This window comes from Gracilinanus agilis, chromosome 2 (assembly GCF_016433145.1).
Source record: "Gracilinanus agilis isolate LMUSP501 chromosome 2, AgileGrace, whole genome shotgun sequence".
Lineage (NCBI taxonomy): Eukaryota > Metazoa > Chordata > Mammalia > Didelphimorphia > Didelphidae > Gracilinanus > Gracilinanus agilis.
This window is the reverse complement of record NC_058131.1, coordinates 202625210-202652192: the sequence shown is the minus strand read 5'-3', so window position 1 is coordinate 202652192 and position 26983 is coordinate 202625210. Positions and strand designations below refer to the sequence as shown.

At 36.7% G+C, this 26983-nt stretch overlaps 1 protein-coding gene across 1 annotated transcript in view; it reads right to left on the bottom strand.

The window, feature by feature from the left end:
• The window catches only part of DCDC2C (doublecortin domain containing 2C), a 133035-nt gene extending 106429 nt beyond the window's left edge, over positions 1-26606 (bottom strand). The window contains exons 1-4 of the mRNA XM_044659566.1: positions 26505-26606; positions 18850-18926; positions 7602-7733; positions 3829-3966 (exon numbers count right to left, since the gene is read on the bottom strand). Of these exons, the coding sequence (XP_044515501.1) occupies positions 3829-3966; positions 7602-7733; positions 18850-18926; positions 26505-26606 (449 nt within the window). The remainder of the gene's footprint in view (positions 1-3828; positions 3967-7601; positions 7734-18849; positions 18927-26504) is intronic.
• Between the last annotated feature and the right edge of the window lie 377 nt (positions 26607-26983).

The following is a 26983-nucleotide window of genomic DNA, read 5'->3' as shown; positions in this document are numbered from 1 at the left end:
ATAAAGGTGCTTTTATGACCCTGGGCAAGTCACAACCTCCATTGCCTAACCCAGCTTTGATGAGCCTTTTGAGTTCAAGTGCACAGAGGGCAAATTCAAGCTATGAGCCCCCAAATTACCCGATAAAGCTGAAGGAGGAAGTGCTTACTTTGGGTGGCTGGATAGAGGGGCGAGACATACAAAAAAATGTCCTCACGCACTAGGAAGAAGGGGGACAGAGTGGCTCCCAGGGTGCCAGCTCTGCCTAAGTGCTACATCTTTGCCAACACTGGCCTAGTCCTTATCACTCTTCTGCCTTGGAACCAATACAGAGTATTGATTCTAAGATAGAAGGGTGACACAGTAGATTGAGAGCCAGGCCTAGAGACGGGAGGTCCTAGGTTTGAATCTGGCCTCAGACATTTCCCAGCTGTGTGACCCTGGGCAAGTCACTTGACTCCTATTGCCTAGCCCTTACCACTCTTCTGCATTGGAGTATTGACTCCAAGACAGAAGGTAAGGGTTTAAAAAAAAAAGATAGAAGGTAAAGGTTAAATAAATAAATAAATTCTATGGTGAAGGAAAGAGAATGCCAGAAAATATTATGATGTAAAATAAACAAAATACAAAAGCATTCAATGAATAAGAGACATGACATAAGACTAGGAAAGGACAAACATCTTGATTTTCAGAAAAAAATGAAGAATATACAAACTATAAACCAGTAAAACTGACATCAATTTCTTGGGAAGGTTTTTGACCAGTTTATTAAAGAGACACATGATGAACATGTAGAAAATGAAGTAATGATTTACAAGATCTTGTATTACTTCACCCAAACAAATCATTATAATTTTATTTCTTTTTCTGACTATTGACTTAATTGGTAGATAAAGGGAATTACATAGATATAGTTTACCTAGATTGTAGTGATGATTTTAATAAAGAATTTCATACTATTATTGTAGACAAGATGGAGAAATGTGGGCTACTTGAGAATACAGTTGGATGAATTCAGAACTAGTGGAATACTAGACTCAGAGAACAATTATTAATGATTCAATGTCAGCTTGGAAGGAAGGTTCCAGTGGGATGCTCCAGGGATTTAGGCTTGGCTAGTACTTACAGATAACATTTTTATCAATAACTCAGATGAAGGCATGCATTCAGATTTAGAGATGACACAAAAGCTTGTCGGGACAGTTAGCATATTGAATCCAAAAAAAAGGAATTAAATTACTGGTGCTATAGTTGAAGTGATAATCCTAAAATCAAAGTTTCTTTAAACTGACCAATGTCATTGCCCAATTCAAAAAGCTCCAGTGGCTTCCATCACCTGTAGGATGGATAGGAATGTTCAAAGGAACATAAGAAATGACTGAGTCTATAATCACTCTGTGAACTAACCGATATTCACAGATTGTTTGACTTTAAGCAAATTTCACTTAGACTGGATTATAAAGTTGATCTCTTGATGCTATTCTGAATTGTCTAAGTCAGGCTTTTGGGTTCCTGCAGAGATTCAAAAAGAAAGATTCTCATCTAGGCATAGAACTCTGACAAATTTTGCTTTAACCAAATAAAAGAATGTAAAATTTCTAAATCCATCAGATGACATTCAAAATAGATATTTTTTGATATTTTTAAACTTCCATCTCAAATTTATTCTTGAGAAAAAAATTGAATTCCATTTAATTAATATGATCAAATTTGGTCTAAGAAATGAGAAAATTCATCTCCCTCCCTTCCTTGCATGAGTAGAGGATTACAGATGTAGTATAATGAATACATAATTCCCAGATTCCATCAATATGTTGGTTATTTTTTCTGACCTGCCTTTTTTCTTTCTTTTCTATTCTTTGTTACAAAAGATTACTTGATCTAGTAAATCAAACAATCTGGAGAGAGGCAAATATAATTGGAAATGAATGTAATATAAAAACAAAAAGGAATCAATAAAATTGTTAAATTAAATAAAATGTCATTTCTCTCCACATGAGAATACTGAGAATCATTGAATACTACTTGCATAAACCAGAAAGTGGAGAAATGAACAGTGAACTTAGTAACATATTATCAATGTTAACTTACATGGGAAAAAGCGATATAAAAGTCTAGATTTGTTGCAATAGCCTCCTAATGTGTCTCTCCTGCCTTAAATATCTTTCCTTTCTCCAATCCATCCTCCACCTGGCTACTAAACTGTTGGAATCAGGGCCTGAAATTAGGAATGCCTGAGTTCAAATGTGATCTCAGAAACTTAGTAGTAATATGACCCTGGACAAGTCATTTAATCTCTGTCTGCTTTATTTTCCTCAACTGAAAAATGGGAATAATAATAACTTACCTCCCAGAGTTGTTGTGAGCATTTCAAATGAGATATTTGTAAAGTGCTTAGCTTAGCACAGTGCCTGGCACATGATAAGTGCTTAATAAATGTTTGTTTCCTTTCTTCCCTTCTTGGCTTTTCTAGTTTCCTCCAAGATTCAACTCAAATTTCCCCCTTTGAAACAAGCTTTTCTCAGTTCCTTCCCATTCTCTTTCCCACATCCTGACCTCCCATTGCTAGTGTCTTCCCTCTGAGATTATCTTTCATCTATTCTATGCATCTTGTACAGATATAGCTGTTTGTACACTGTTGCCTCTAATCAATTATACACTTCTTAAGGGCAAGGACTGTATTTGCTTTCTTTGTATTTTCAGAGCTTAGGGGAGGAGTAAACACTTAAATAGCATTTGTGGCTAGAGTTGTTATTGCTATTGCCATTTTCATTGATGTTGTTGTTGAAATGTCTAGACAGCTAGGAGATGCAGTGGATAGAGAGCTGAACTTGAGTCAGAAAGATCCAAATTCAAATCATACCCTCAGATAGTTACTAGTTATATGAAAATGGGCAAGTCCCTTAACCTCCTTTCATCTCAGACTAACTCCCCTTTATAGATGAGGCTAATGATACCCTCTACCCTCCCTGGGTTGCTGAGAGGCTAAAAGGCAATACTATTTGTAAAGTGCTACACAAACTTTAAAATGCTATCTATGCTGGCTATTTATTATTGTGGTTGTTTTTAAATGTGTGCTCAGAAAAATGGTGTATCAAACACATATTGAAAGCAAAGGTTAACAGATGGATGGATAGTGTGGTGCACTATGCTGGATCTGGCTTCATAAGACCTCCATTAAAATGCTGAGCCTGGGGGCAGCTAGGTGACAGTGGATAGACTGGTAGTTCTGGAAATGGGAGGTCCTAGGTTCAAATCTGGCCTCAGATACTTCCTAAAGTCACTTGGCCCCAATTGCCTAGCCCTTTTCATTCATTTGCCTTGTAACTATTATTCAGGATCAATTCTAAGACAGAAGGTAAGAACTTTAAAAATTTAATTAAAATTTTAAAAATTCTGGGTCTACCACTCACTACTTGTGCATTATGGATGAGTGGCTTAACCTCCCTGGGTTTCAAATTCCTTGCCCAAAAAAATGAGAAATGCCCTAGGAGACCTTTAAATCCCTCTAACTAAATCTATGATGCAAAGATATCTCTGTCCCCAATGCTGCAAAATGTCAGAAAGACCAGAGACAGTCATCCTATTTGCTAAGTGGAACCTTTCTGAAGGTTTTATAAGGGAATATGGAATATTGCCCAAGGTAAGATAGATTCAAGCCCTTCTTCTCATGCTTGTGAATATACCAAAGAGACTTCCCACAACTCCAGCTCCATCTCTAATCCTTAAAATTTAAGAAATCTAAATTACCAAGGAAAATCAACACATCAAAGCCTAAAGAATCTCAAATAATACTGAAAACCAGTTTTATAAAGATAGTGAAAAAATGGAAGAATAAAAAGTGCTTACTCTTTGTCCTCCTTAGAAATTCTAGTTGTCTCCCAGTAGGGTAAATGTTTAAAGTGCTCCAATCCTGACGCAACATAGTAATGGTGGTCAACCAAATCATTCGAGTTGTGCAGAAGAAGCCCATCCATTGTATATAGTCTGTAAGCAGCAAAAGAAGAAAAGGCCAGATATCATGCAATGATATTCAGTGTAACATAGTTTTAATATTCTAGCATTTAACACAACTATAATTTATATCAGGGAAATTATATATTCTCTTACAAGCAAACTTGAAATGGAAGCAATTATGATGATACAGTGGCTGCTATTCTATGATAAGGTTTCCCTCCTGATTCTACACCCAGCCCCAATTTTTAATTAAAGTATTTTTTAAATCACAAACAAAGGCCAAAAGACTTAGGAATATTTTTAAAGCTCACTTTGGTGCTCAGTAAATGTTAACTAATAAAGAGCTAAAATTCATATAAACTATCTTGTATTATTGTAAATACTTATATGATAGAGTAATGCAAAATAAAATAACTTGGATATACCATCTCAGATTGGCTAATGTGACAGAGAACTATGTAGATTAAAGGAAGGTTTTCCCAGTCTCTGAGGACCTTCAGTTGCTTGAAAAACCACAACTTCCTTTCTTAGCTTTCCACTATTTTCTCCTCATCTACTTCCAGGGGATACTGGTACAAGTGGAAGAAGGTGCCTTAAGTAACCTGGCATGTCCCCTCCAGTACAGAACCACTCTATAACCACCCTCTCTCTTCCAGGTGCTCTCCATGGTTCTGCCTCACCTTCTCCAGTGGCATTTCTTTTTTGGTGAAGACCACTTTCTTTCAGGGTCATATAGACTGGTTTCCTTCCTCCTTCTTCCCAACTCTAGGAGAATTTGAGTTTACTGCTTCCCAGGCAGAGAAAAATAAAATTATTTTTGTTCCCCTGTGAGTCCTCTGACCATTTTGTTTTCTATGGCTCAGTTCCATATAAGTGGCCCTGACCTTTATTGGTGTGCATGAGAAATACAAAAAGGCTAAAACTTTACATTTTAAAAAGATAAATGGCCAATAGTCTTTAAATTCCACCACTGGTTCTTCATGTCAAACTGCAGGGTTAGAGTTCAGGGGTGAGAAATACTTTTTAGAACCAATTAGATAAACCAAAAAGGTTGTTCTGTATTTTAGAGGAAGAGGAAGGTCTTGATTAACAAAAACCCCTTGTAAAGTTTTGTTTTAAGTACCTTAATTGTCCATTTTCTAATAGTTTCTCTAAGTTTGCATGCAAAGATATGAGACTGAAAAGTTTTTATATCTTTTTAGGGCAAAGGGAAGGGTCTAAAGAACACCCTTTTATAAAGTTTTGTTTTTAAGTAGCAAATTTATTTTTTTAGTTAGCTAATTGTTTTAATTTACTTTAGATGGTGAATGAAATAAGATGTCATGTGTGTATGACCCAATGAAATGTCACCCACATCCCTATGACTTTAGACTTCAAAGACAATCTTTACAGGGTCCAGTGGTAGGAGATAGATTATCAAGTTCAGAAATGGAATATATTCTGAGAAATATTGTCCTAGAGCTGACCAAAAGTTTAATGGGATGTTTCAAGAAATAATGGATTCCAGGGAAGAAAGGTAGCTTAGTGGATATGGAGCCAGGCCTGGAGTCAGGAAGACCTGGGTTCAAATCTAGCCAAAGACACTCCTAGCTATATGACCCTGAGGCAAGTGACTTAATCCCAATTGCCAAGCCCTTTCCAGGCTCTTCTGCCTTAGAACTCATGCTTAGTATCAATTATAAGATACATGGTAAGAGTTAAAAAATAAATAGAAGAAATGGGCTCCTACCAAACCACCTTACAATACAAAATAATCTCTAAATGCCCTTCCAGATCTAGAATCCTGTTGTTCTGGTTAATAAGGATCTAACCTAGTATATTTAAAATGAATGGAGAAAAGAGGATATATTACAGATTCACTGTACAGACCAAGCAGAGCTGTCAACTTATTGAATGGGGCTCATGGTGAAGGAGAATGATATTAACTCCCATACTATAAAACTTTGGTTGACATTGTCCTTTCCACCAAACAACTGTGACCTAGCTAAAATAAGTGGAAGCATTAGCATAAAGGACAAAGAACACTGATCATGGTAACCCAATAGGGGCTGCATACCAGCTCTGACACAACTAGATATATGAAACTGGGCAAGATACTTAATCTTGACAAGCTTTGTTTTCTTCATCTTTAAAATGGAAAAAATAACACTTGTTATACTAATAGAAAGGATTTTTGTAGGAAAAACAAAGGTGACTAGGTAGCATAGTGGGCAAAGTGCTGGACCTAGAGTTAGGAAGACTTGAATTCAAATATGCCTCAGACAGTTATTAATTGTGGGACCCTAGGCAAGTCACTTAACCTTTGTGTGTCTCAGTTTCCTCATCTGTAAAATAGGGAAAATAATAGCACTTACTTCACAGGGCTGATTTTGAGGATTAAATGATACAATACTTATATTATGTCTAGTACATAATAGGCATTTAAATAAATGTTTGTTTAAAAAATACTTCACAAACCGAAAAGCACTAAATAAATATAGCATTGTTTTCTGAGGCTCAGAGTGGTTAAGAGGTAAGACTCTGGTCTTCCCAACTTCTATTCCAGTCTATGACCACTACACCTCATGTCACTTTTATTCGCGTCTTAAGAATTATTAGTGAAAGCTCAATATATATTTGTTGAATTAATGAATGAATCTTGATTGTAAATCAATTTTCTCTGCTTCTTTTTTATCCCTAGGAGAATTTTGCATGGCAAAAACAAAGATAAATATAGCATTAACTGCTTTCAAGACTGATTCAAGAGAAATAGAGGACAGTTCAAGAAATTCAAGAGAAAGCATTCTACATAATTTTACATACACACAAACATGTGTATAATGCTTTTACATCCATAATATATTTTTAAATAGTCTCCCAAGTGAAAGCAAAAGACACACAAAGACTGACACACAAAGAGACTGCCAGTGTGAATGAACCTCTGACACATCAACCATGTGCTGGATCCCCTCTCACATCTGGTATCAGTCCCCTGCCTGACTATCTTTGGAAAGACCAAGGATAACAGAAACTGTGGAAAGCAAAACCATGGATAAGGGAGGACTATTGTACTGTCATCTCTTTTTTGATTCTTATAACAACCTCCTAACTGGTTTTCCTATCTCCAGTTTCATCCCTCTCCCTCTTTTACACAACTACCAGATGTTCCTAAAGAATATCTTGGATCATGTCATTCTTCCTCCTCTCACACAAAAATCTTTAATGGTTCCACATTACCTATCAAGTCTATGTGTGTGTGTGTGTATGTGTGTGTGTGCATGCACACAGTACAATTAGAAAGAACTTGGTCAAAGTCCCAGACAAAAATTCCACTTTATATAAGAAGCTTTTTCTCATCCCCTTTAGATCTAATATCTTCATCACTGAGATTATACCAAATTTATCCTGTATATAGCTTGTTTATATATAGTTGTCTGCATATTTTCTTCCTTCATTAGACTGTGAACCCCTTTTGAAAACAGAGGACTGTCTTGGACCTTTCATTGTATCCCTAGCACTTAGCACAGTGTTTGGCACATAGTACACATTTAATGAGTGCTTATTGACTAACTGGCCAAAATAACATGATGAAGTTATTTTAAACCTTGCAAGAGATTCTTTTAGAGAAATATGAAGACAGTTCCTCTAACTTTTGGGCTTCCCTATTGGGTCAGTACTTTCCTTACCTTCGCACACCCCCTGAGGCAGGGTGAACTTTTTCTCCAATCATAGACAGGACATTATTCCAATCAAACAGAGTGAATCGGGGTATTATTAATTTTGCAGGTGGTTCAAATGTATTTCCATTTGTGAAAACACTGTGAAAAAGACAAAAATATGCACATGCATTAAGAGGGTACATCATAGAGGGGGGAAAGGGGAAACAGTGGCTATTGGAAGAAAAACAAACATTTCTTCAACTAAAGAGCTATAAAAGTTACTGGGTCAATTGGTAACATTTTGTCATATGTGTTCGGGGAGTTATACAGCAGATTTTTTGACAGTATGATTTTAAAACTATTTTAACCTTATTTTCTATAAACTATAAAATGCCTATACACACAAACACATTTGTAGCTGACATGATGAGTGAGTCAGAAGTAAATTTTGTACACTTGGAGAGCACAGGGAAAATTTAGTCCTTGAAAACACTGTTCTTTATCTTAAGTACGGTACCAAGACATCCTCACAACTCCCTGAGGAAATAATGTGCCATCCTTTAAAAAAACATAATGGAATTGATTGGTTCCCTGACACCATTTTTAAAGGCAGTTTCTGCTTGACCTTGGTAGGTTTGTTTTCTTATTCCTTCCTTTTTCTAGGAACTTTGAGCTGACAGGTTTTACTTTCATCCAAATTCTGTGTAAAGGCACTGGTGCTCTCTCTACCAAGCAGATCGTGTCATGGTACTCAACACTACCTGGGAAAGAGATGCCACTTCTTCCTTCTCAGAGGATCTATAAAGAAATCATAAAAAGATACTAAATATAGAACTGAAAGGGATGTTAGAGGCCATCCAATCTGATCCCTTCATTTTACTGATGAAGAAACTGAGCCCAAGGGAAATGAAATTATCTATTCAAGGATTTCACAGGTAGTAAGTGGCAAATCCAGGATCCCAACTCAGGTCTTTCATCCAGAGTTCTGTCCAAGTACCACTCTGCCACTTCAAGCAAATGACATAAAAGGAAAAAAGGTTTGAATAACTCCAAATGTCTTCAATAATGCATTTTTGATTACTCATAAGACCCCATATGGCTTCTTGGAGCTTTCTAATGTCCATTTGTCATCATTTGCATGTTCTCATCCCTTTTTTGCTGTCTGAACTCAATAACATGAGACATTGAAAAATGGCTTGTGGCCATCACAAATTATTTCTTTTCTCTATGTTTAACATTAACATACTAGAATACAAGAAGAATATATGATTTTGTCACAATAGGAAGCATCTATTGTAAGAACTCCTTTCAACATAGATGCTACTGACACAGATCCTGATCTATCTATGACTTAATAGATAAGACAAATAATGTTATAATGTTGCTTGAGTTAAAGAGAGTGATTTGCCCAGGGTCACACAGCTAGTAAATATCTCTTCCGGGATATTAGAACCCAAATATTTTTGACACTAATCACAACATTCTATCCAAGCTGACATTCACTCTAATAGTAGCATAGCCATAGTGAATTCAGATTTGAAATAAATATGACTAGATGTCTATACAGACTAGAATATTCATTTAAATAGTTATTGCCTCTACATCAAATAGCTAATTCTTTAGTTATCCTACCATCACCACCACCCTAGTATCATAGAGGTAAAAGGATCTCAGCAATCACATAGTTCAACTCTCCTCATTTTACAGAGAAGGAAATTGAGAAGAAGTGACCTGGCCAAAGCTATATTTATATTAAGTAACATAACTAGAATTTGAACCCATGTCTCTGGCCCATATCTGACCATTTCTAAGAGACAATAATACTACAACAATAACAAAATATTAAAAACTTTGCACCAAAGTAAATTTTTACACACTACAATTCCTTTAGAAAATAATAGGGCCATTAACTACCTTTAGAATAATGACATAACGTTTTTATTTCTATCTAGTTACTATCAAAATATGAATATTTTAAAACTCTTAAAATACTAACTGATATAAAAAGGAGAAAATTACCTTCACTTTATAATTCAATAAATTATATTTTCAAATGTATGAAGATACCTGTATTACCCTCTAATATTAATAAGTAGAAGAAACATCAATTCCTATCTCTTTTTAAAATATTTTTGATGAAATCTTACCAATATTTTTCATTTTGTATAAGTAGAAAGAAGAGGGTATATACCAAAGATGATGTGAAGGTAGAAAGGAAAAAGAATTGGCAGTGAATATGTGGGCCAAGTGAGGATGATGAGTAGAAGGTGATACTGAGATTGGGAGTCAGACAGAAATAGGGAAGTTCAGATAAAGGTTTGGATTTAGGTGGGGTAGGGGGAGATAATTAATTGTTAGGGATATTTTGAATTTGAGATGCTTTTAGAACATCCAGTTTAAAAGTAGAAGGTTAAGTGTGGGAATCAGGCTGGAGTCAGAATGTGGGAAGCTTTGAATGCCAGGATTGTGAGAATCCATTTTACTTCATTCCCCATGTGGACCACTAAAATTTTTTTAGATTACTTGGACAATAGTCATTTGAAAGATAGATTGCAATGGCACTAGCCTAGAAGCAAGAAGACCAATTAAGAAGCTATTAGAAATCTAGGCAAGAAAAACAAATATCTGAGCTAGGGTAGGTACATCAAGAATGGGAAAGAAGGGATAGATTTGAGACATATTGTCCAGACAGAATCAGCAAGACATTGCAATTGATTAGATGTGAGGCCTGAGAAATGACTCTGAGCTTATGAGCCTGGAAGACTGTGAAGATGGATAGTGGTGTCATCAATACAAAGAAATTAGGGGGAGGATCAGACTTAGGGAGAAAGGTGATGAGTTCAGTTCTGAATATGCTGACCTTGAGGTGCTAGTGAGTCACCTAATGGAGAGAGATAGCAAGCTGTTAAAAATACAGAATGGAGATTTTCAGAAGGTAGCATCATATCAAGGAAAGAGCATTAGATTTGAAGTCAAAATGCCTTGAATCCCAAATCTGCCAAGTGATAACTTGGGTTGGAATTAATCATTTCACCTGAGGTTTAGTGTGTTCACCTATAAAATAAATGGAGTTGTAACTTGGTCTGTTCCACTTCTAAATTCTATAATTCCATGATATTATAATCAAAGCCACAAGAGATTATAAAGGAAGACAAATAAAGAAAGAGAAAAGAACAATGGGCAGAAACATAGGATATGCAGTTGTGTTTAGGGTGTAGAAGGATAATTTTTTTAACTTGCAAAAGTGATGGAGAGGAGAGTTAGGTGGTTCAGTGAATAGAGAGCCAGGCCTGGAAAAGGGAAGTCCTATGTTCATACCAGACCTCAAGTACTTTCTAGCTATAGGATCCTGGGCAAACAACTGGCTGTCTTTGTTCTACACACTGAAGCAAATATTTCCCTGAGAATCTGGACTAGATGGTTACATATTTACTTGTGATTTATTTTTCTATAGAAAACCCTATGTTTTCGTGAGGTAAACTAAGTCATTGTACTAAGATTGTAAATCATTCCTAGCCATTGTCCCTGAAAAGGTTTACCTAATCCTTTAACCTACATTATTTTCTCTATATGTACCCAAAATCATTAACTTTGTCACTGATCAGCATGAGACCTTGTGTCTGTCTGTAAGTCTGTCTTTTGACCCTCCTGTTCCCAACCTCATATTTCTCTTATCCTATTTCGTGACCCACAAATAATTTGTCTAACTGTACTCTACAAATAACCCCAATTGTCTAACCCTTACTGCTCTTCTGCCTTGGAACCAATACTTGGTTGTCAATTCTAAGACAGAAGGTAAATGGTGTTTTGGATTTTTTTAAGTGAAAAGGTGTGATCAGTGAAGCAGGAGAACAAAAAAATCAGTGTCACAGAGAAGAGAAATGGCAAGAAAGAATATCCAAGAAAGAAGTGGAGGTCACCCCTGTCAAATGCTACAGAAAGGTCAGGTCAATTCACTTTATGGAAACTGTACTTTACCCTGTGGTAAGGTCAAAAAGGTGATTCTGAATGATTTATAGGTCAGGATTATATCAAACTTCTTATCATAACAGCAAGCTTCCTACCCAACAAATATGGTGGGAAAGAAATGATATATGAGACATGAAATGGACAGGCACACATGGAAACAGGGCAGCTACTTTTGCCGACCCCATTTCAAAGCTGCCTTATGGATTGAAAAACTGAAGGTGAGAAGAGTCAGTGCTCTGTTTCTGTCAGAAACAGAGTGGGCAGATTAGAAGTCAGAGAGAGATGGTAGATCAATAAGGTGGCTTTATATCCATTCACACCTATGACCAAGACCCTGGCTCTTGATTATAACAGGGCAGGAAAGTGAAGCAGAGAAATTGGTTGTGGCTGCTTAGCTTAGATGGCCCATCTCCACCTCTCTGTGGGGAGCTAACTCACTTTCAAGGACTAGTCCAGTGTCACCAACCGATAACAGTTTTAGTTATTACTTGAGTTAAACCAGAAAAAGTATCTCTTAAACAATCAGGAGATTTTGGTTCTCACCCAGGTTCTGTCACCAGATTGACGTTTGCTAACTCACCCTTCTCTGGTCTCCATTTACCATCCCCATGGGTGAAATTTATAATATTTGCTTTCTTTATTTAACCAGGATGTTTTGAGGATAAAATTAGATAATATCTACAATGCTTTTTAAAGAAAAAATATTTTAAAATTTTTAAATGGTATAGCTGTTATATATATATGAGAATGAGCTGAGTGGCTCAGTGGATTGAGAGCCAGGCCTAGAGACTGGAGGTCCTAGGTTCAAGTCCGACCTCGGACACTTTCAGCTGTGTGACCTTGGGCAAGTCACTTGACCCCTACCGCCCACCCTTACCACTCCTGGGCCAAGGACGGTCCCTAGCCCGAATGAAAAAAGGAGGAGGGTTGGGCGTGGGGCTAGCAACCCCACCCTGTAAAAACTACATCTGCTAAAGAAACTGCAACCTAAAGTAGGGGCAGCTGGGCTAGCTCAGTGGATTGAGAACCAGGCCTAGAGACGGGAGGTCTAGGTTCAAGTCCAGGCTCAGACACTTCCCAGCTGGGTGACCCTGAGTGACTGTGTGTGACCCATTGCCTACTGGTTGTGGCCCTATGCTCCTAGAATGGAGTCCCAGGATAAAAAAAAAATAGCTGTTATACATATATTATTGTAATAGTGGTTTTATTCTAGGAAAAATTATGGAGTAGGAGAAAGCTTCCTCTGAGCTGTGATTTTCAGGCAATGTCGACCAAAACTGGAAGCAATTTAAGTTGACATTTTATTCTGGTCTTGATCATTACTCATCTTTAAAATGAGAAGGTTGGGCCAGAATGAATGAATGAAAATCACATTTTAAATGTTTACTAAGATCTTTTCCATCCTTTTATTATTTGATCCATGATTCCCTAGGACATTCTGGCAGCAGACAGAGCCATAGAGGTTGCCCCCCCCCTCAATACAGGTCTTGGGTCTCAGTTGCCTTCCCTCTATTGATAATTCCCATTTATCTTGTCCAAATCTTATGTGGGAGCTTCCCTAAGAACAAGAATTATCTTTTGCCTACCTTTGAATCCCCAGCATATGCACAGTGCCTGACACACAGTAGGCAATTAATGCTTATTGACTGAGACATGACTGGTGAGAAACTGAAAAACCCGGGGCCAAACTATACAAATGTGGCATATACATTTGAAAAGAATGGACAAGTGAGAATTTACAAAGGAGAATTAAGTAATAAAAATAATGATAGTTTTCATCCTAAAATATATAAGCATCTCTTATATAACTTTTTTTTCTATCAGATCTATGACTTCCTTCATCAATGCATGGAACTCTCAGAGAAGAATTTCCTCTACCGATGGACCACGTTCTTTGGCAAATTTTCATGGAGAACTATCTAGGCCACTAAGAAGTTGAGTAAAATTGCCTAGGGTCACATGATCATCTCTCTATCTGCTTCACATTGCATCTTAGAACATCATGCTAGAGATATTATGGTGCAGTGTGTAGAATTTACAAAACCTAGCTCCAAAGTTCATCTTCAAAACCTCTGGCCCAAAGCAAGTTAATGAACATCCCATTACCCTAAGTTACACTCTAGGATTGTAAATTAAAGAGGAGGGGCTTGTCTTTGGGGCAGCTAGGTGGATAGTGGAGAGAGCCCCTCGACCTGGAGTCAGGAAGACTCGCCCTCATGAGTTCAAATCTAGCCTCAGATGCTTGCGGTGTGACCCTGGGAAAATCAACTAACCCTTTTTTACCTCAGTTTCCTCACCTGCAAATGAACTGGATAAGGAAATGGCAAATGTCTCCGGTATCTTTGCCAAGAAAACTCCAAATGGGGTCATGACGAGTCAAAGTTGGCTAGGACTCAACAACAACAACAATAACCATAATAGCAGCAGCTGATCTGCATTAGCAGGAGAATTTCCACACAGGGAATTTCCTTCCACCGGTGGCACCACCAATCTAGATAATATCTTAAAAGGAGCTTTGAAAAAAAATGTAGGCACTTTCAAAGCCATTATCTCATCTTTTACAACTTTGGATAAGAATTATCCATTTGACAGGTGAAGAAAATGGGGTTGAGAGGGTAAATGAATTGCCTAAGGCCATGCAAATCATTTTTTCAATCCTGTAGCACATAGTTCAGACAAGTTAAACTGTGACATGTTACAATCCAAAACAAGCCCATGTAGTCATTTGGACAATTAGCCTGCATTAGGTTCCATTTTTGCCTGCACTCTTGACTTAACATATGACCCAAGTCAAGTTATTTCCCTTAGCAAAGTTTTCTGTATATAAAGTAGAAGCAATAATTCTGCATCCTTCTATAATGTCTTGGTTTATTAGAACTAACATAACCAGTTTGAGGAAGTATGCTAAGGAATGTCAATTCTCAAAAATCAAAGTTGTATTTGGATGGCTATTTGGGTCCATCTAGTGGAATTTTCAGGGCACTTGTATAAAGCAGATATCACACAACATAACAGTTCATTATTTTATGTGAATATAGAAAAGTATAAGGGAAGGAATTTCAATCATGCAATATTTTAAGCTGTCAGTGTCTTCAGGTTTTATGCATAAAAATGAGGCATCATTAATATGCTAACTTGTGAGCAAGACTCCACAGTGTGTCTTGAAAATTCCAATGTTTATTCTCAATCAGAAAAGTGTCTTTTTTAAGTTCATTAAGAAAATTTTCTGTTTCTCTTCAAAATATTAATCTCTTGAAGGCAAAGGACTATGTTTTTGCTTCTTTTTAAATCCCCACTACAAATCAGAATGGCTTGCACATAACAGGCACTTAAATGACAGTTAGACCAGTTTGAATGTATTAAAATGGCTTAGTATTTCTGCATGTTTAAGAGATCTATAACTATCTTTCTATGCATTAAGTAGAACATACAGGAATTTCAAGTGGAAATTATTATTAAGTTTATAGATCTAGAAATTGAGTCCGTCATTAAAAGACACAGTCAAAGTTTAGCATATGTAATATTTGTCAATAAAACCCTTCGGCTATATTAAGCAGCTGGTCTACAGAGCAGATTGATGTTTTTCAGTCTTATATTAACCTTTTCAAAAATCTGACTCCCCTAAACTTTGACCATGGCATTTCTAGAAGAGAATGCTTCCTTTATAGAATAGATTTGATGGGCAACATAGTCCTCAGATATGCCTCAGTCTTTCCTCTCACAACATTATACCACCATAATTCAAGTATTCATCACCTCCAGCCTGGATTATTATACAAAATAGTTGCTGCTTCCAGGCTCTTCCTTCTCCTATCCACCAGCCACAAGTTAAAATTAGCTTGGGAAGGTAGAGTTATGACATGTCAGTTCCCCTGCTCAAAGACCTTCAATGGTTTCCACTTAGATTATTATAAATACCCTTTAGAGGCAATTGGCTGGTGGCACAGTGGACAGAGTAGACCTGGAGTCAGGAAGATCTGAGGTCAAATCCAGCCTCAAACATTTACTAGCTATATGATCCTAGATAAGTCACTTAACCTCTATTTGCTTCAGTTTCCTCAAAAGTAAAATGGACATTTTAATAGCATCTACCTCTTATAGGTTGTTGTGAGGATCAAACGAGATAATATTTGTAAAAGCACTTTTCACATAAAATATCTGGAACATGATAGGTTCTAAAAAAAATACTTATTCCTTTTCCTGCCCTCACCTACCATTTCTAGAATAAAATCAAGTTCCCTATATTTAAGAGTCTCCACAATTTGACTCTAGCTTAAATTATTGACTTTAAAATCCTTCCAAAACTTGGGTTGTACTCCCAACTAAAGTCCTGATTTAAAACCCTTTCTCAGTTCTAAATGCCAACTTCCCTTTAAAGCTTTCCTTGGTCATTCTAGTAGGAAAAATTAATTCTATCTTCAAATATCCTCATATTCATTCATCTCTGGATTTATTATTTCTCCCTCTCCAAATAAAATGGAAGCTTCTTGAAGTCAGAAACTGTCTTTCTTTCTTATATTTGTATCTCTAACCCTTAGGATGGTGCCTGGCACATAGTGAGCACTTGGTAAACCTTGACTGACACAAAATGGGGAAAGTAGACAAAAGAGCCAAGAATGATTCAAGGATTGCAACCCTGATTGCCCAGAGAGATGATGGTGTCCTTGACAAGAATAGAAAAGCTCAGAGAGCTATGGACTTGTGAAAAAGACGATGACTTCTGTTTGTGACCTGTTGAATTTAGGAGGCTCTAAGAGATCCAGATGGAAAATTTCAATTGGCATTTGGTGATATGAGGCTGGGTCAAAGGGAAAAGAACAAGTTAGATGTATCAAACTGAGAGATATCTGAAGAGAACTCCTGGGAATTTGTTCTGAGAGACAAGGAAAGACTAACTTTGCTCTACAAAGAGCCCAGCCAAAAAAGAAAAAAACCCACCTTCCTAAAGTGACTATTTTGAGATTACAGCTAAAGGATTTCCAGAAACTGTGAATTACCTCTTTGCCATGTGTAATCTCCAAGCCTGAAGCCCATTTTCCATTGGAATCTGTGTACTTGTGGGGAAAATGTGTCATGGACACAATCAGATCAATTGTTCTTAAGTATCAATTGTTCTTAAACATCAGTAAAAATTCCATCCCAAAAATCTGTCTATCTGATTGATATTAATTGATAGTCAGGGTAAGAAGTGCACTACTAAGTGCTTGGAAGTTATATTTCTAGGGGGGAGAAAGCAGCCCTGAATTCCTTAGAGTTACCCCTAGAACCCTAAAGGAGATACGGCCACCATGATATGGGGATCTGATTCATCACTGAGAGCGGGAATTAAGAAAGTACATGCCACATAAAGTAACAGATACAAAAATTTGAACTCGGGGTGCTACTACCATTCCTTCTACCACCCATATAGTCTTAAAGAGGCAGTGTTGTCAAAAAAAGATGTTGCTCATAATAAAAGACCTCTGGATAATGAAAGCTCCTCAACATTTAAAAAACTTCCTTTTGAGGGGCAGCTGGGTAGCTTAGTGGAGTGAGAGTCAGGCCTAGAGACAGGAGGTCCTAGGTTCAAGTCCAGCCTCAGCCACTTCCCTGGGCAAGTCACTTGACCCCCATTGCCCACCCTTACCACTCTTCCACCTATGAGACAATACACCGAAAGTTAAGGGTTTAAAAAAAAAACTTCCTTTTGACATCAATTGATGAAGCAGCAATTCTGCAGTAGCTCAAAAGAAATGTAAAGATATCTCTCCATCCCAAATGTTCATAATGGACTATTTGTGCCCAATCTGTGGTAGAGGCTTCATTGGTCTGATCAGCTCCAGCTTGGACACATCTACATTGATCCTGACATCATGATGTCATTTTGGTTGTCTTCAAGTACAAAGGATAAGAAGAAGATGCAGCCACTAGATGTGAACTTTAAAGGAATCAACAAAACCCAAATATTTATTAAATATATACTAGAAAGTCCGATTTGCTGCTGCTTTCTTTTCCTTTCCACAAAAATACTATTAAACATTTATTGACCATAATAAGCATTGTGCTAGGCACTTATAATGCAAAAAAGTAAACACTCTACTGGATGGATACAACATTATGATGGTATTCTAGAAGAATAAATTTTTTAAAAGTCAGGATAATGAATTATCATGGTTCTTCATAGGGAGAAATAAAAGAAAATGTGTAGTCCTAGAAACACTGAAAGAGATAAGAGGATCACAGAATTGAGAGAAACCTCAGAAGTGATCTATTCCAAACCCCTATTTAATACAGACATTCCCTTTAAAACGAATAGTTTGAGTTGTTGTTCAATTGTTTCGGTCATGCCCAACTCTTTATTATTTTGGGATTTTCTTGGCAAAAATACAAATACTGGAGCAATTTCACCATTTCCTTCTCCAGCTCATTTTGCAGATGAGGGACTGAGGTAAAGAGAGTCACATATCTATAGTAAGTGTCTGAGGCTGAATTTGAACTCATGAAGATGAGTCTTCCTGATTCCAAGTCCCATACTCTATCCACTGTAACACCTCATTGCCTTATTTTGAATATTGAGTACTGGACTTAGAATTAGAGAATATAGAATCAATTCATAGTTCTATTATTTGTTTCCTGCATTAGCTTGAGTAAGCCATATGTCTTTTCTGGGTCTCGGTTTCCTATTCTGTAAAATAAGGAGATTGGACTAGAATCAGTGATTCCCAAAGTGGGCGCCACCATCCCCTGGTGGGTGCTGCAGTAATCCAGAGAGGCGGTAATGACCACAGGTGCATTTATCTTTCCTATTAATTACTATTAAAATTTTTTAAAAATTAATTTTCAGGGGGCTAAGTAATATTTTTTCTGAAAAGGGGGTGGTGGGCCAAAAAAGTTTGGGAACCACTGGACTAGATGATCTCTAAAATTCCTCCTACCTCTAAATCTATGCTCCATCTAATATCCCCAGCAAGTGGTCAGTCATTCAGCCTCTCCTTGAAAAAGACTATTGAGTAACACCCAGAAAATGAAGGGAAAGTGTGGCAGTTTTTTTTTGTTTTTGTTTTTTTAAAACCCTTAACGTCTGTGTATTATTGGCTCATAGGTGGAAGAGTGGTAAAGGTGGGCAATGGGGGTCAAGTGACTTGCCCAGGGTCACACAACTGAGAAGTGTCTGAGGCCAGATTTGAACCTAGGACCTCCCATCTCTAAGCCTGGCTCTCAATCCACTGAGCTATCCAGCTGCCCAAGTGTAGCAGTTTTTGCTAGATGAAAGTCACTTTTAGAGGACTACCATAAGTTCTCCAATCATAAATAATAATATACTTACAATATATGGCGTGATTTTCGATGGAATGTTTGCCACCTAGAAGGCACATTCATGTCACTGTGCACAACTGGTTTGATCTGAAAAAGTGGGAAAAACACATAATCAGGGAATATTTCAAATACCAGTCATTTCTCTCAAAAATTCTCGTAAATCTTCAAAAACTCAGCATCTAAATTGAGACCATAAAGTAAAGAGGGGGTTTTTCATGTGTACCTGAGGAAATGTGGGGATCATAAATTTAAGACTGAAAGGGGTCTTAGTCTAGTATCCTCATTTTTCAGGTGAGGAAACTGAGGCCCAGACATTAGAACTTTTCAAAATTCACATTGCTAGTTAAAAAGTAGAAGAGTCCGGATTCTTTTCACAATATTTGGACTCTAAACCCAGTCCTCTTAGTACTACACCAAGCATTATGATTACCTTTATGAATAAGCTACTGAGCTTTTTTTTAATTCCTTATCTAGGAATTTAATATTTATTATAGTTAATGTTTTGGAGAGCACTAAACCTGGAGTTGAAAGGACCTAGGTTCAAGTTTGGCCTCAAACAGTTCCTAGCTGTGTGACCCTGGGCAAGTCATTTAACTCTGATTACCTAGCCCTTTCCGTTCTTCTGCCTTAGAAATGATACAAAGATAGAAGGGTAAGTGTTGTTGTTTTTTTTTAAATAGTTAATGTTTTTGAGAAGATGTATTTCTTTTTGTCTCCTGGATTTCATGAGCTCAGTAACAACTTCAGAGTTTAACCTGACTATCCACATAGGACAGGACAAGGAAATGAAGAATGGAGATTCCCTAGTAGGGAAAAAATATTCTGTAATGAGAAATAGGGTGTCAAAATAGATATAACTTGCAGGGATTTGGTGCTCAGAGTGACCCTACTTCAAAATATTATGCCTTCCTCTATGGACATCTGCCTCAGAAAAGGAATCAAATCTCCTGACAGCAGACAGCCAGAAGGTTAGGAGGACATATACCCAAAGAAGAAATTTCATGGCAAAGAGGCAATGGTCATGGGGAAGGTAAGGGTTGAATTGAAATGGAAGAAAGATTAGAGACACCGAGAAATGACTATGCTAGGACAAAACTTCTCTCTATCTCCTGCAAGAACTGATACTTCTAAGAGCAAGGCATAACAGGAAAAAAGGGAGATTGTGGCAAGATCTATAAGGCAATAACATAAAAATTATTTAAAACAGGGAATCCAAAATATTACCTTGGCAGATTTAATTCCATGAAGAATAAAAAGACTAAATAAGACCATGAATCAAAGAATAAAATTTTAGAATAGACAGAAAAAGAACTAATGAAGAAAATAAGACAAAAATCATTTTCAGAAAAAGGTGAAGAAAATGAAAAAAAAAAAAGCCTGAAAAACAAAAGTTGAAGCGAAAGAAAAGGGAGGATTTGAATTAAACTGTTTAACTTGAAGAAAAAAGAAGAGATGAATCATATAACTAGATAAAAAGAAAAAGCAGTTAAGTTAAATAAAACTACAAAACTAGGGAAAGGGGTAACAAATAGAGAGGGTTTAAAGTAGAGAGGCATTAAGGTTGAAGGGTAAAGAGCCTGAGGAAATAGACTTGGCTTAAAGATGATTGTGCAAAAATAACTGAAACACAGAGAGAGAGAGAGAGAGAGAGAGAGAGAGAGAGAGAGAGAGAGAGAGAGAGAGAGAGAGAGAGAGAGAGAGAGAATAGGAATGAAACAAATCCAAAATGGCTGGGTTAGGAGAAGGTGGGAGAACAGCAATATTAGATCAAAATGAAGAAAATTATAAACCTAACCAATAACTTTAAAGATAAATAGGTTAAATAGTCAAACTGGATCTAAAAGAATAATAAGGGACAGAGAACCAGGCCTGTAAACGTGAGGCCCTGGGTTCAGATCTGACCTAAGAACTTCCTAACTGTGTGGCCCTGGCAAATCACTTAACCCAAATTGCCTACCCCTTACTGCTCTTCCAACTTGGTACCAATACTTTCATAGATTCTAAGATAGAAGGTAAAGGTTTAAAAAAGAAAGAAGAGTGACTGAATGAGAAACTAAAGCCCCACAATTTCTTGTAAATAAAAAACAATTTAAATAGGTGGAAGAATATTCAATACTTGTCCCTGGGCCATGTCAAAATATGATTTTTTTAAATTGACAGTGTTACAAAGGTTAATTTTCAGTCTTAATGCAATGCCAAACTGTCAAAGAGACATGTCATAGAATTTGATAAAATAGTAACAAAATCATTTAAAGAAACAAAAATCTAGATGATCAAAAGCAAATAAAGAAAAAAGATAGAAATGAAGGGGGAACAGCACTTCCAGATGCCAACTATATTATAAAGTAGCAATCATCAAAACCATTTGGTACTGGTTAAATAACAAAGAAGTAAAAAAATGTAATGGACTAGACAAGGGACAATCAAAAATAATGGAACTGACTACTCTAATGTTCAAGTCAAAAATAAAAATAACTTAGGGGCAAAAACTCCCTATTGATTAAAAAATAATAACTGAGAAAACAGTTTGGAAGGAATTAGGCTAAGATAAATATCATATGCTATATTCCACAATGTATTCTAAATAGATATATATATAGTCTCAATATTAAAGATTATGTTATTTTTAAAAATCAAAAAGAAGCAGATTATATGGTTTTCATAACTATGGGTAGAATATATATTCTTAATGAAACAAGAAATTTTTAAATTTTTAAAGGAAAATAGATCATTTTGATTACATAAAATTAAACCACTTCTGTACAAACAAAATTAATGCACCTAGGAAGAAAAGGGAAATAGTTAAATGGGAGGGGGGATCATCATATCAAAATTCTCAGCTAAAGGTTTTATATAATATTTGTGTTTAAACATAAATATGTGTGTATATATATACATGTGTTTATGATGTTTATGTGTATGTATATAACCAAAATCATTCCCCAATAGTATTCCCCAAAATATTCCCCAAATAAGTAGTCAAAGGATATAAACACTTCTCAAAAGAATAGCAAACTATTGATAATCAGAAGAGTGTACTAAATCCCTAATAATAAGATAAATAAATGTAAATCAAAGCAACCCTGAGGCTTTATCTCACAATTGGCAAATTATTAATTACAAAAGATGGTGGGGTTATAGAAAGATAAACACATTACTGCATTTTTGGAGGACCTGTGAAATCATTTGGGAAGCAATTTTGACTTCTGCAAATAAAATAACCAATATGCATATACCTTTTGACTCAACTTAGCAATTCCAGTACTTGGGCACATATCCTAAAGAGATTTTTGAGAAGTCCCCATATACCCTAAAATATCTATAACAATATTTTTGTTACAGGAAAACCTGAAATCAAAGTAGATGTCTTTCCAAAAGGTAATGGCTAAGTAAAATGTGGTACATAAATGTCATAAAATATTACTGTACTATTAGAAATAGTACATATGATGAAAATAGAAAAACATGCAAAGACTTAGATGGACTGATGCAGTGAACTTTTTCTTTTAATAAAGTTTTAAAAAGAGATCAGATAGTTTTTCTTTTTAGTCCTCAAAAATCATTCTGGGTGATGGTGACTGCCACCAGAACCAACAATGAAGAGGTTAAAGATCTGAAAGGTTAAAAACTTCAATAACAAATCATTTAATTCTATCTCTAGCCTCTCCCTTCTGCAATTCATCCCCTACATAGCTGCCAACCTGATATTTCTTTTTTTTTTTCAAACCCTTACCTTCCACCTTAGAATCAATACTATGTATTGGTTCCAAGGCACAAGAGTAGTAAGGGCAAGGCAATGGGGGTTAAGTGACTTGCCCAGGGTCACATAGCTAGGAAGTTTCTGAGGCCAGATTTGAACCCAGGAACTCCTGTGTCTCAATCCACTGAGTTATTCAGCTGCCCCACCCCCAACCTAATATTTCTAAAGTGTGGGTGTGGCAATATCATTCCTGATCATGTCATTCAAACTCAGAAAATTCATTGAGTCCCCACTGCCTCTGAGACAATATAAATTTCTCTATAGGGCATTTAAAACCCTTTAAAATCTGAGTCTAATCCATCTTTCCCAAATTATTTTCCTCTCATATAATCTGCAATTTCAGCAAACCTGACCTATTTGCTGCTTCCCAAACAAAATACCTTTTCCTTTCACTATGGTGCCTTGTACAGTCTGTCCCACAAGCCTGAAACTCTTTCCTTCCTCATATGTATTTTGGAATCCCCAGCTCAAATCAAGGCTGAATCAAGGTCTTGTTTCACGAAGCCTCCAGTTGTTGATGCTTCCTCCAAAGAAAATATTTGGTATTTATTTTACGTTATTTATCTGAGTATACTTTATTTTCTCCCAATGGAATTTAAGCTCTTTAAGGATAAGAATTGTTTTTTTGACTTTAACCTAACCCACCAGTTTAAAACTCCCCAGCAGCATTACTATATGGGGGCAAAAATATATTCTATAATAAAACCTCTCAGTTGAATGTATATCCTTTTTAATATAATTGTAATTATGTTTAAATAACCAATTAAAAGAATTAATCAAATAACTTCCCAAAAATATAACTGATGGTTCTCTTTTCAGAAGTCTTTGATCACCTGCTGTAAGGGAGGCAGGACCAAATGGTATATGAGATTTCTTCCAATATCGGTATTCTAGAATTTTTTCTAAGGGCCAATTTTGATGGAAGATAGTGATAAAGAGATCAGGAAGATGGCACAAGAGGAAAAGGAGTCCCAGGGTGAGCCATAATACCTCTAAAAGGGAAGATTAGGCCTTTGAAGTATCCTGAAACTGGCACAATTTGTATCAGAAAGCCCTCTGATGTTTCAGGAGCCATTAGTCAGTCACTGGGCAGACACTACAAATGAAGAACAAATAGCCATCACCATTACCAGTAAGAAAAAAATTACTTGAAGGGAATACTCTGATAAATGGGACAGTAACAGCATCCTTTAGGAAGGATCACTCAGAGGACTTAGATGTCATCTAACCCAACTACTTCATTTCACAGATGAGGAAACTGAGGTCCAAAAAGGGAAAGCAACTAAGGATCATAACAAGAACTAAGGCCTGGAAAAGACCTCGATAAGCTACCAAGACCAAACTTCTTCATAAATAAAGAGACTGAGGCCACAAGGAGGAATGTGACTAACCCAAGATAACAAGAGAGGTGAAGTGAGGTAAACTAAGTCATTGTCCACAAAACCTGTCTTTCCCTGGGGAAGAGTAAAAATCAGAAATGAGCTTTTTCTGTGAAGGTTGGCTCAGTCAAGATCCATGAGAAAGTGACTCCTCTTTACTACTTCACAGCCCAGGATAAGAAAATATACTGGGGAAGTCCCGAAGCCCGTGCTACTGACCAAAAATAGCTTCCAGACAGACAATAAGGGTTGCTGCTGGTTCCCCAAGGTTATGTATCATTTATGAACATTTTCTTTGTATCTTGAACCCTATAAAAACTGCATTTTAATTTCAGTTCGGGGCAGCCTTCACTAGGAATGTCGTCCTGGCCAGCTAGGTACATTTATTAATCAACAGATTAATAAATAATTATTGGTTCCATAAATTGAACTCCTGGGTGGTGTCTGGACTTGTTATCTGAGGTACCCTACACTTCACAGGGAAATGGTAGTAAAGTTAGAATTCTAGTATAAGTCTCCAGAATCCAAAACCAATGCTTTTTCTATGATACCTATGACCCAATCTTGAATCTCAAATATATATACAATGACACTAGTACCACAGTAAATATAAAATCTGCTCATACAGTGAAAATTAATGCCCTTTGAATTTTCACAGGCTTGGCTTAAAAGTCAGAATTGTGGTACCTATATTCTTTTTGATCTGATTCAGGTACCGAAACATTAAGAAACATCTTTCTGCCTGATTGCCCAAAAATATGGAAACCATGAACTAATTGCTCTTTTGATGTGCTAATGATTCATTAACCTCAAAGTCATCTGTGTAATTAATACCTCCAGTAATTAGACATAGGATTCTTCTACTGTTGTTTTTGCTCAAATTCCCTTTACAGCAAGCTACTAAGAAATACCAAGACAACACACTTTTCAAACCACTTCCTGATGGAGATAACAGTTTCATTTCACACTTGTCAAAGCAAAGGACTTATGTCGTTGGTCTTCACCATGAGACTGAGTGATACAAGAGGCTCCAGGCCTCTTGCTCTAATAACCAGGGGTGATTACTAAGTCAGGGCTGAATCAGTAATAGTGGCACTTTCACTGCAGTCCCAGACATATAGAGTGCTCTCAAACTGCCCTTTTAGCCTCATCTCTCCATTTAAAAACCAAAGGTTGGGGGATCCTCAGTGAACATACCAAACTCCATATTTTTCCCATACTCCATTCACACTCACACACCCCCCAAAAAATGACAACAAATGACAACTTTACTTACACTTTTTGACCTCTGTCAGTTTACCAGGATCAAAAAACTAAGCTTCAGATTCTGCTACATGCCTTAATGAAGCCACTTAATTTCAATGAGCTTCAATTTCTTCATTTTTAGAAAAGAGTAGGGAGGCAGCTAGGGGGCTCAGTAGATATAGTGCTAGATCTGGAGTATGGAAGACCTGGGTTCAAATCTGACCTCAGACACTTCCTAGCTGTCATGACCCTGGGCAAGTCACTTGACCCCCATTGCCTAGCTCTTACCACTCTTCTAACTAGGAGCCAATACACAGAAGTTAAGGGTTTAAAATAAAATAAAAAACACACACACACACATGCATATATACACACATATATATCCTCACATGAGCTTCATAATAATCATATGAGACTAGATGCTATTATTATGGTAGGGCAGCTTATGTGGGACAAAAAAAACCACATATTAAAGGCAAGAATGAGCCTAAATAAGAGGAAGACAATGATACTTTGTCCTCAGAGCTTAAAGTTTGTGATAGCTCAGATTCATTTTTATAGCAGGTATACAGGTCTCCTAAAAAAACGCAATAGGTCAGGGCAAGGTGGAAAATGGCGGGGTGGAATTCCATGTTGCAGTCAGACATAGCTCTGCAGAGATTTTTGGAAGAGCCATCAACTAAGGAAGGTGTTGGCAGGCAGTGGGCAGATTAAATAGTATCTCCTTGAAGTAATTATTCACAGAGGTAAAACAGGAAGTTTTAACCCTAAATCAGAATGAGGCTTCTAACAAAGACCTTATTCTTGAAGAGAAGAAAGTCAAAATTTTAAAACTTTTTTTAAAAACAAATAGATTAAAGCCTGTTGTCACTAGTTAGTAATTCTATGTTTCAGAGAATTTAGTTTCTGGAACAATGAATGTCCTTTTGGAAAGGAAATGTTCATTATTGCCAACAACTTGAAAAATAGCCCTTTGTGAAAGGAAAAAATAGCTAATAGATTTTCCTCCTATCCTAATGATAAATATGGTAGGTGAATTTCCTGCTTTAATAAAAGAATTATGTCCAAAAAAATATTGGACAGAGCCCACTCTTCTCTTATATAAAAAAAGACAGCACCAGAGCTAAGGACTCCAGCTAAAACCAGAATCTAGACACGGAAAGAAGCTCCATAAACTTAAACCCAGTAGATTCATGTCTATATGGAGTTTACAGGACCAGAAGAACAATGTTGTGCAGCTGCTAAAAAACAGGAACAATGGGCTTTGCCCAAAGAGGCTACAGCCACATCCACAGGTCCAGCAGAGAATACATACCCAGCAGTAACTGTGCTATGCAAGTCTAGCAGGAAGCAGGTCCACCAGAAGACAAGCAGCACTGACATACTAGAAGTAGAAGTTTCTCCTCTGCCCAAGTGCCCTGGCCAATCATGTTTTCTATCTGTGAAGGTAGCTAAGTGGCATAGTGGATATAGTGCCAGACCTGGAGTCCAGGAGACCTAAGTTCAAATCCACCTTCAAACACTCACAAGCTCTGTCACTTAACCTGTTTGCCTCAGTTACACCATCATAAAATAATTGCACTTACAGGATTGTCATGAGTTCAAATTAACTCCATGCCAAGCACTATAAGCACTATATAAATGTTAAGAACTATTTTTATTATAATTAATGTGGGTGCCTTTCCATCCATTCTTTACAATTGATGTTATATTTATTTAAGGGGAAAATTTATGCTACATTTATGGGGGAAATAACACTG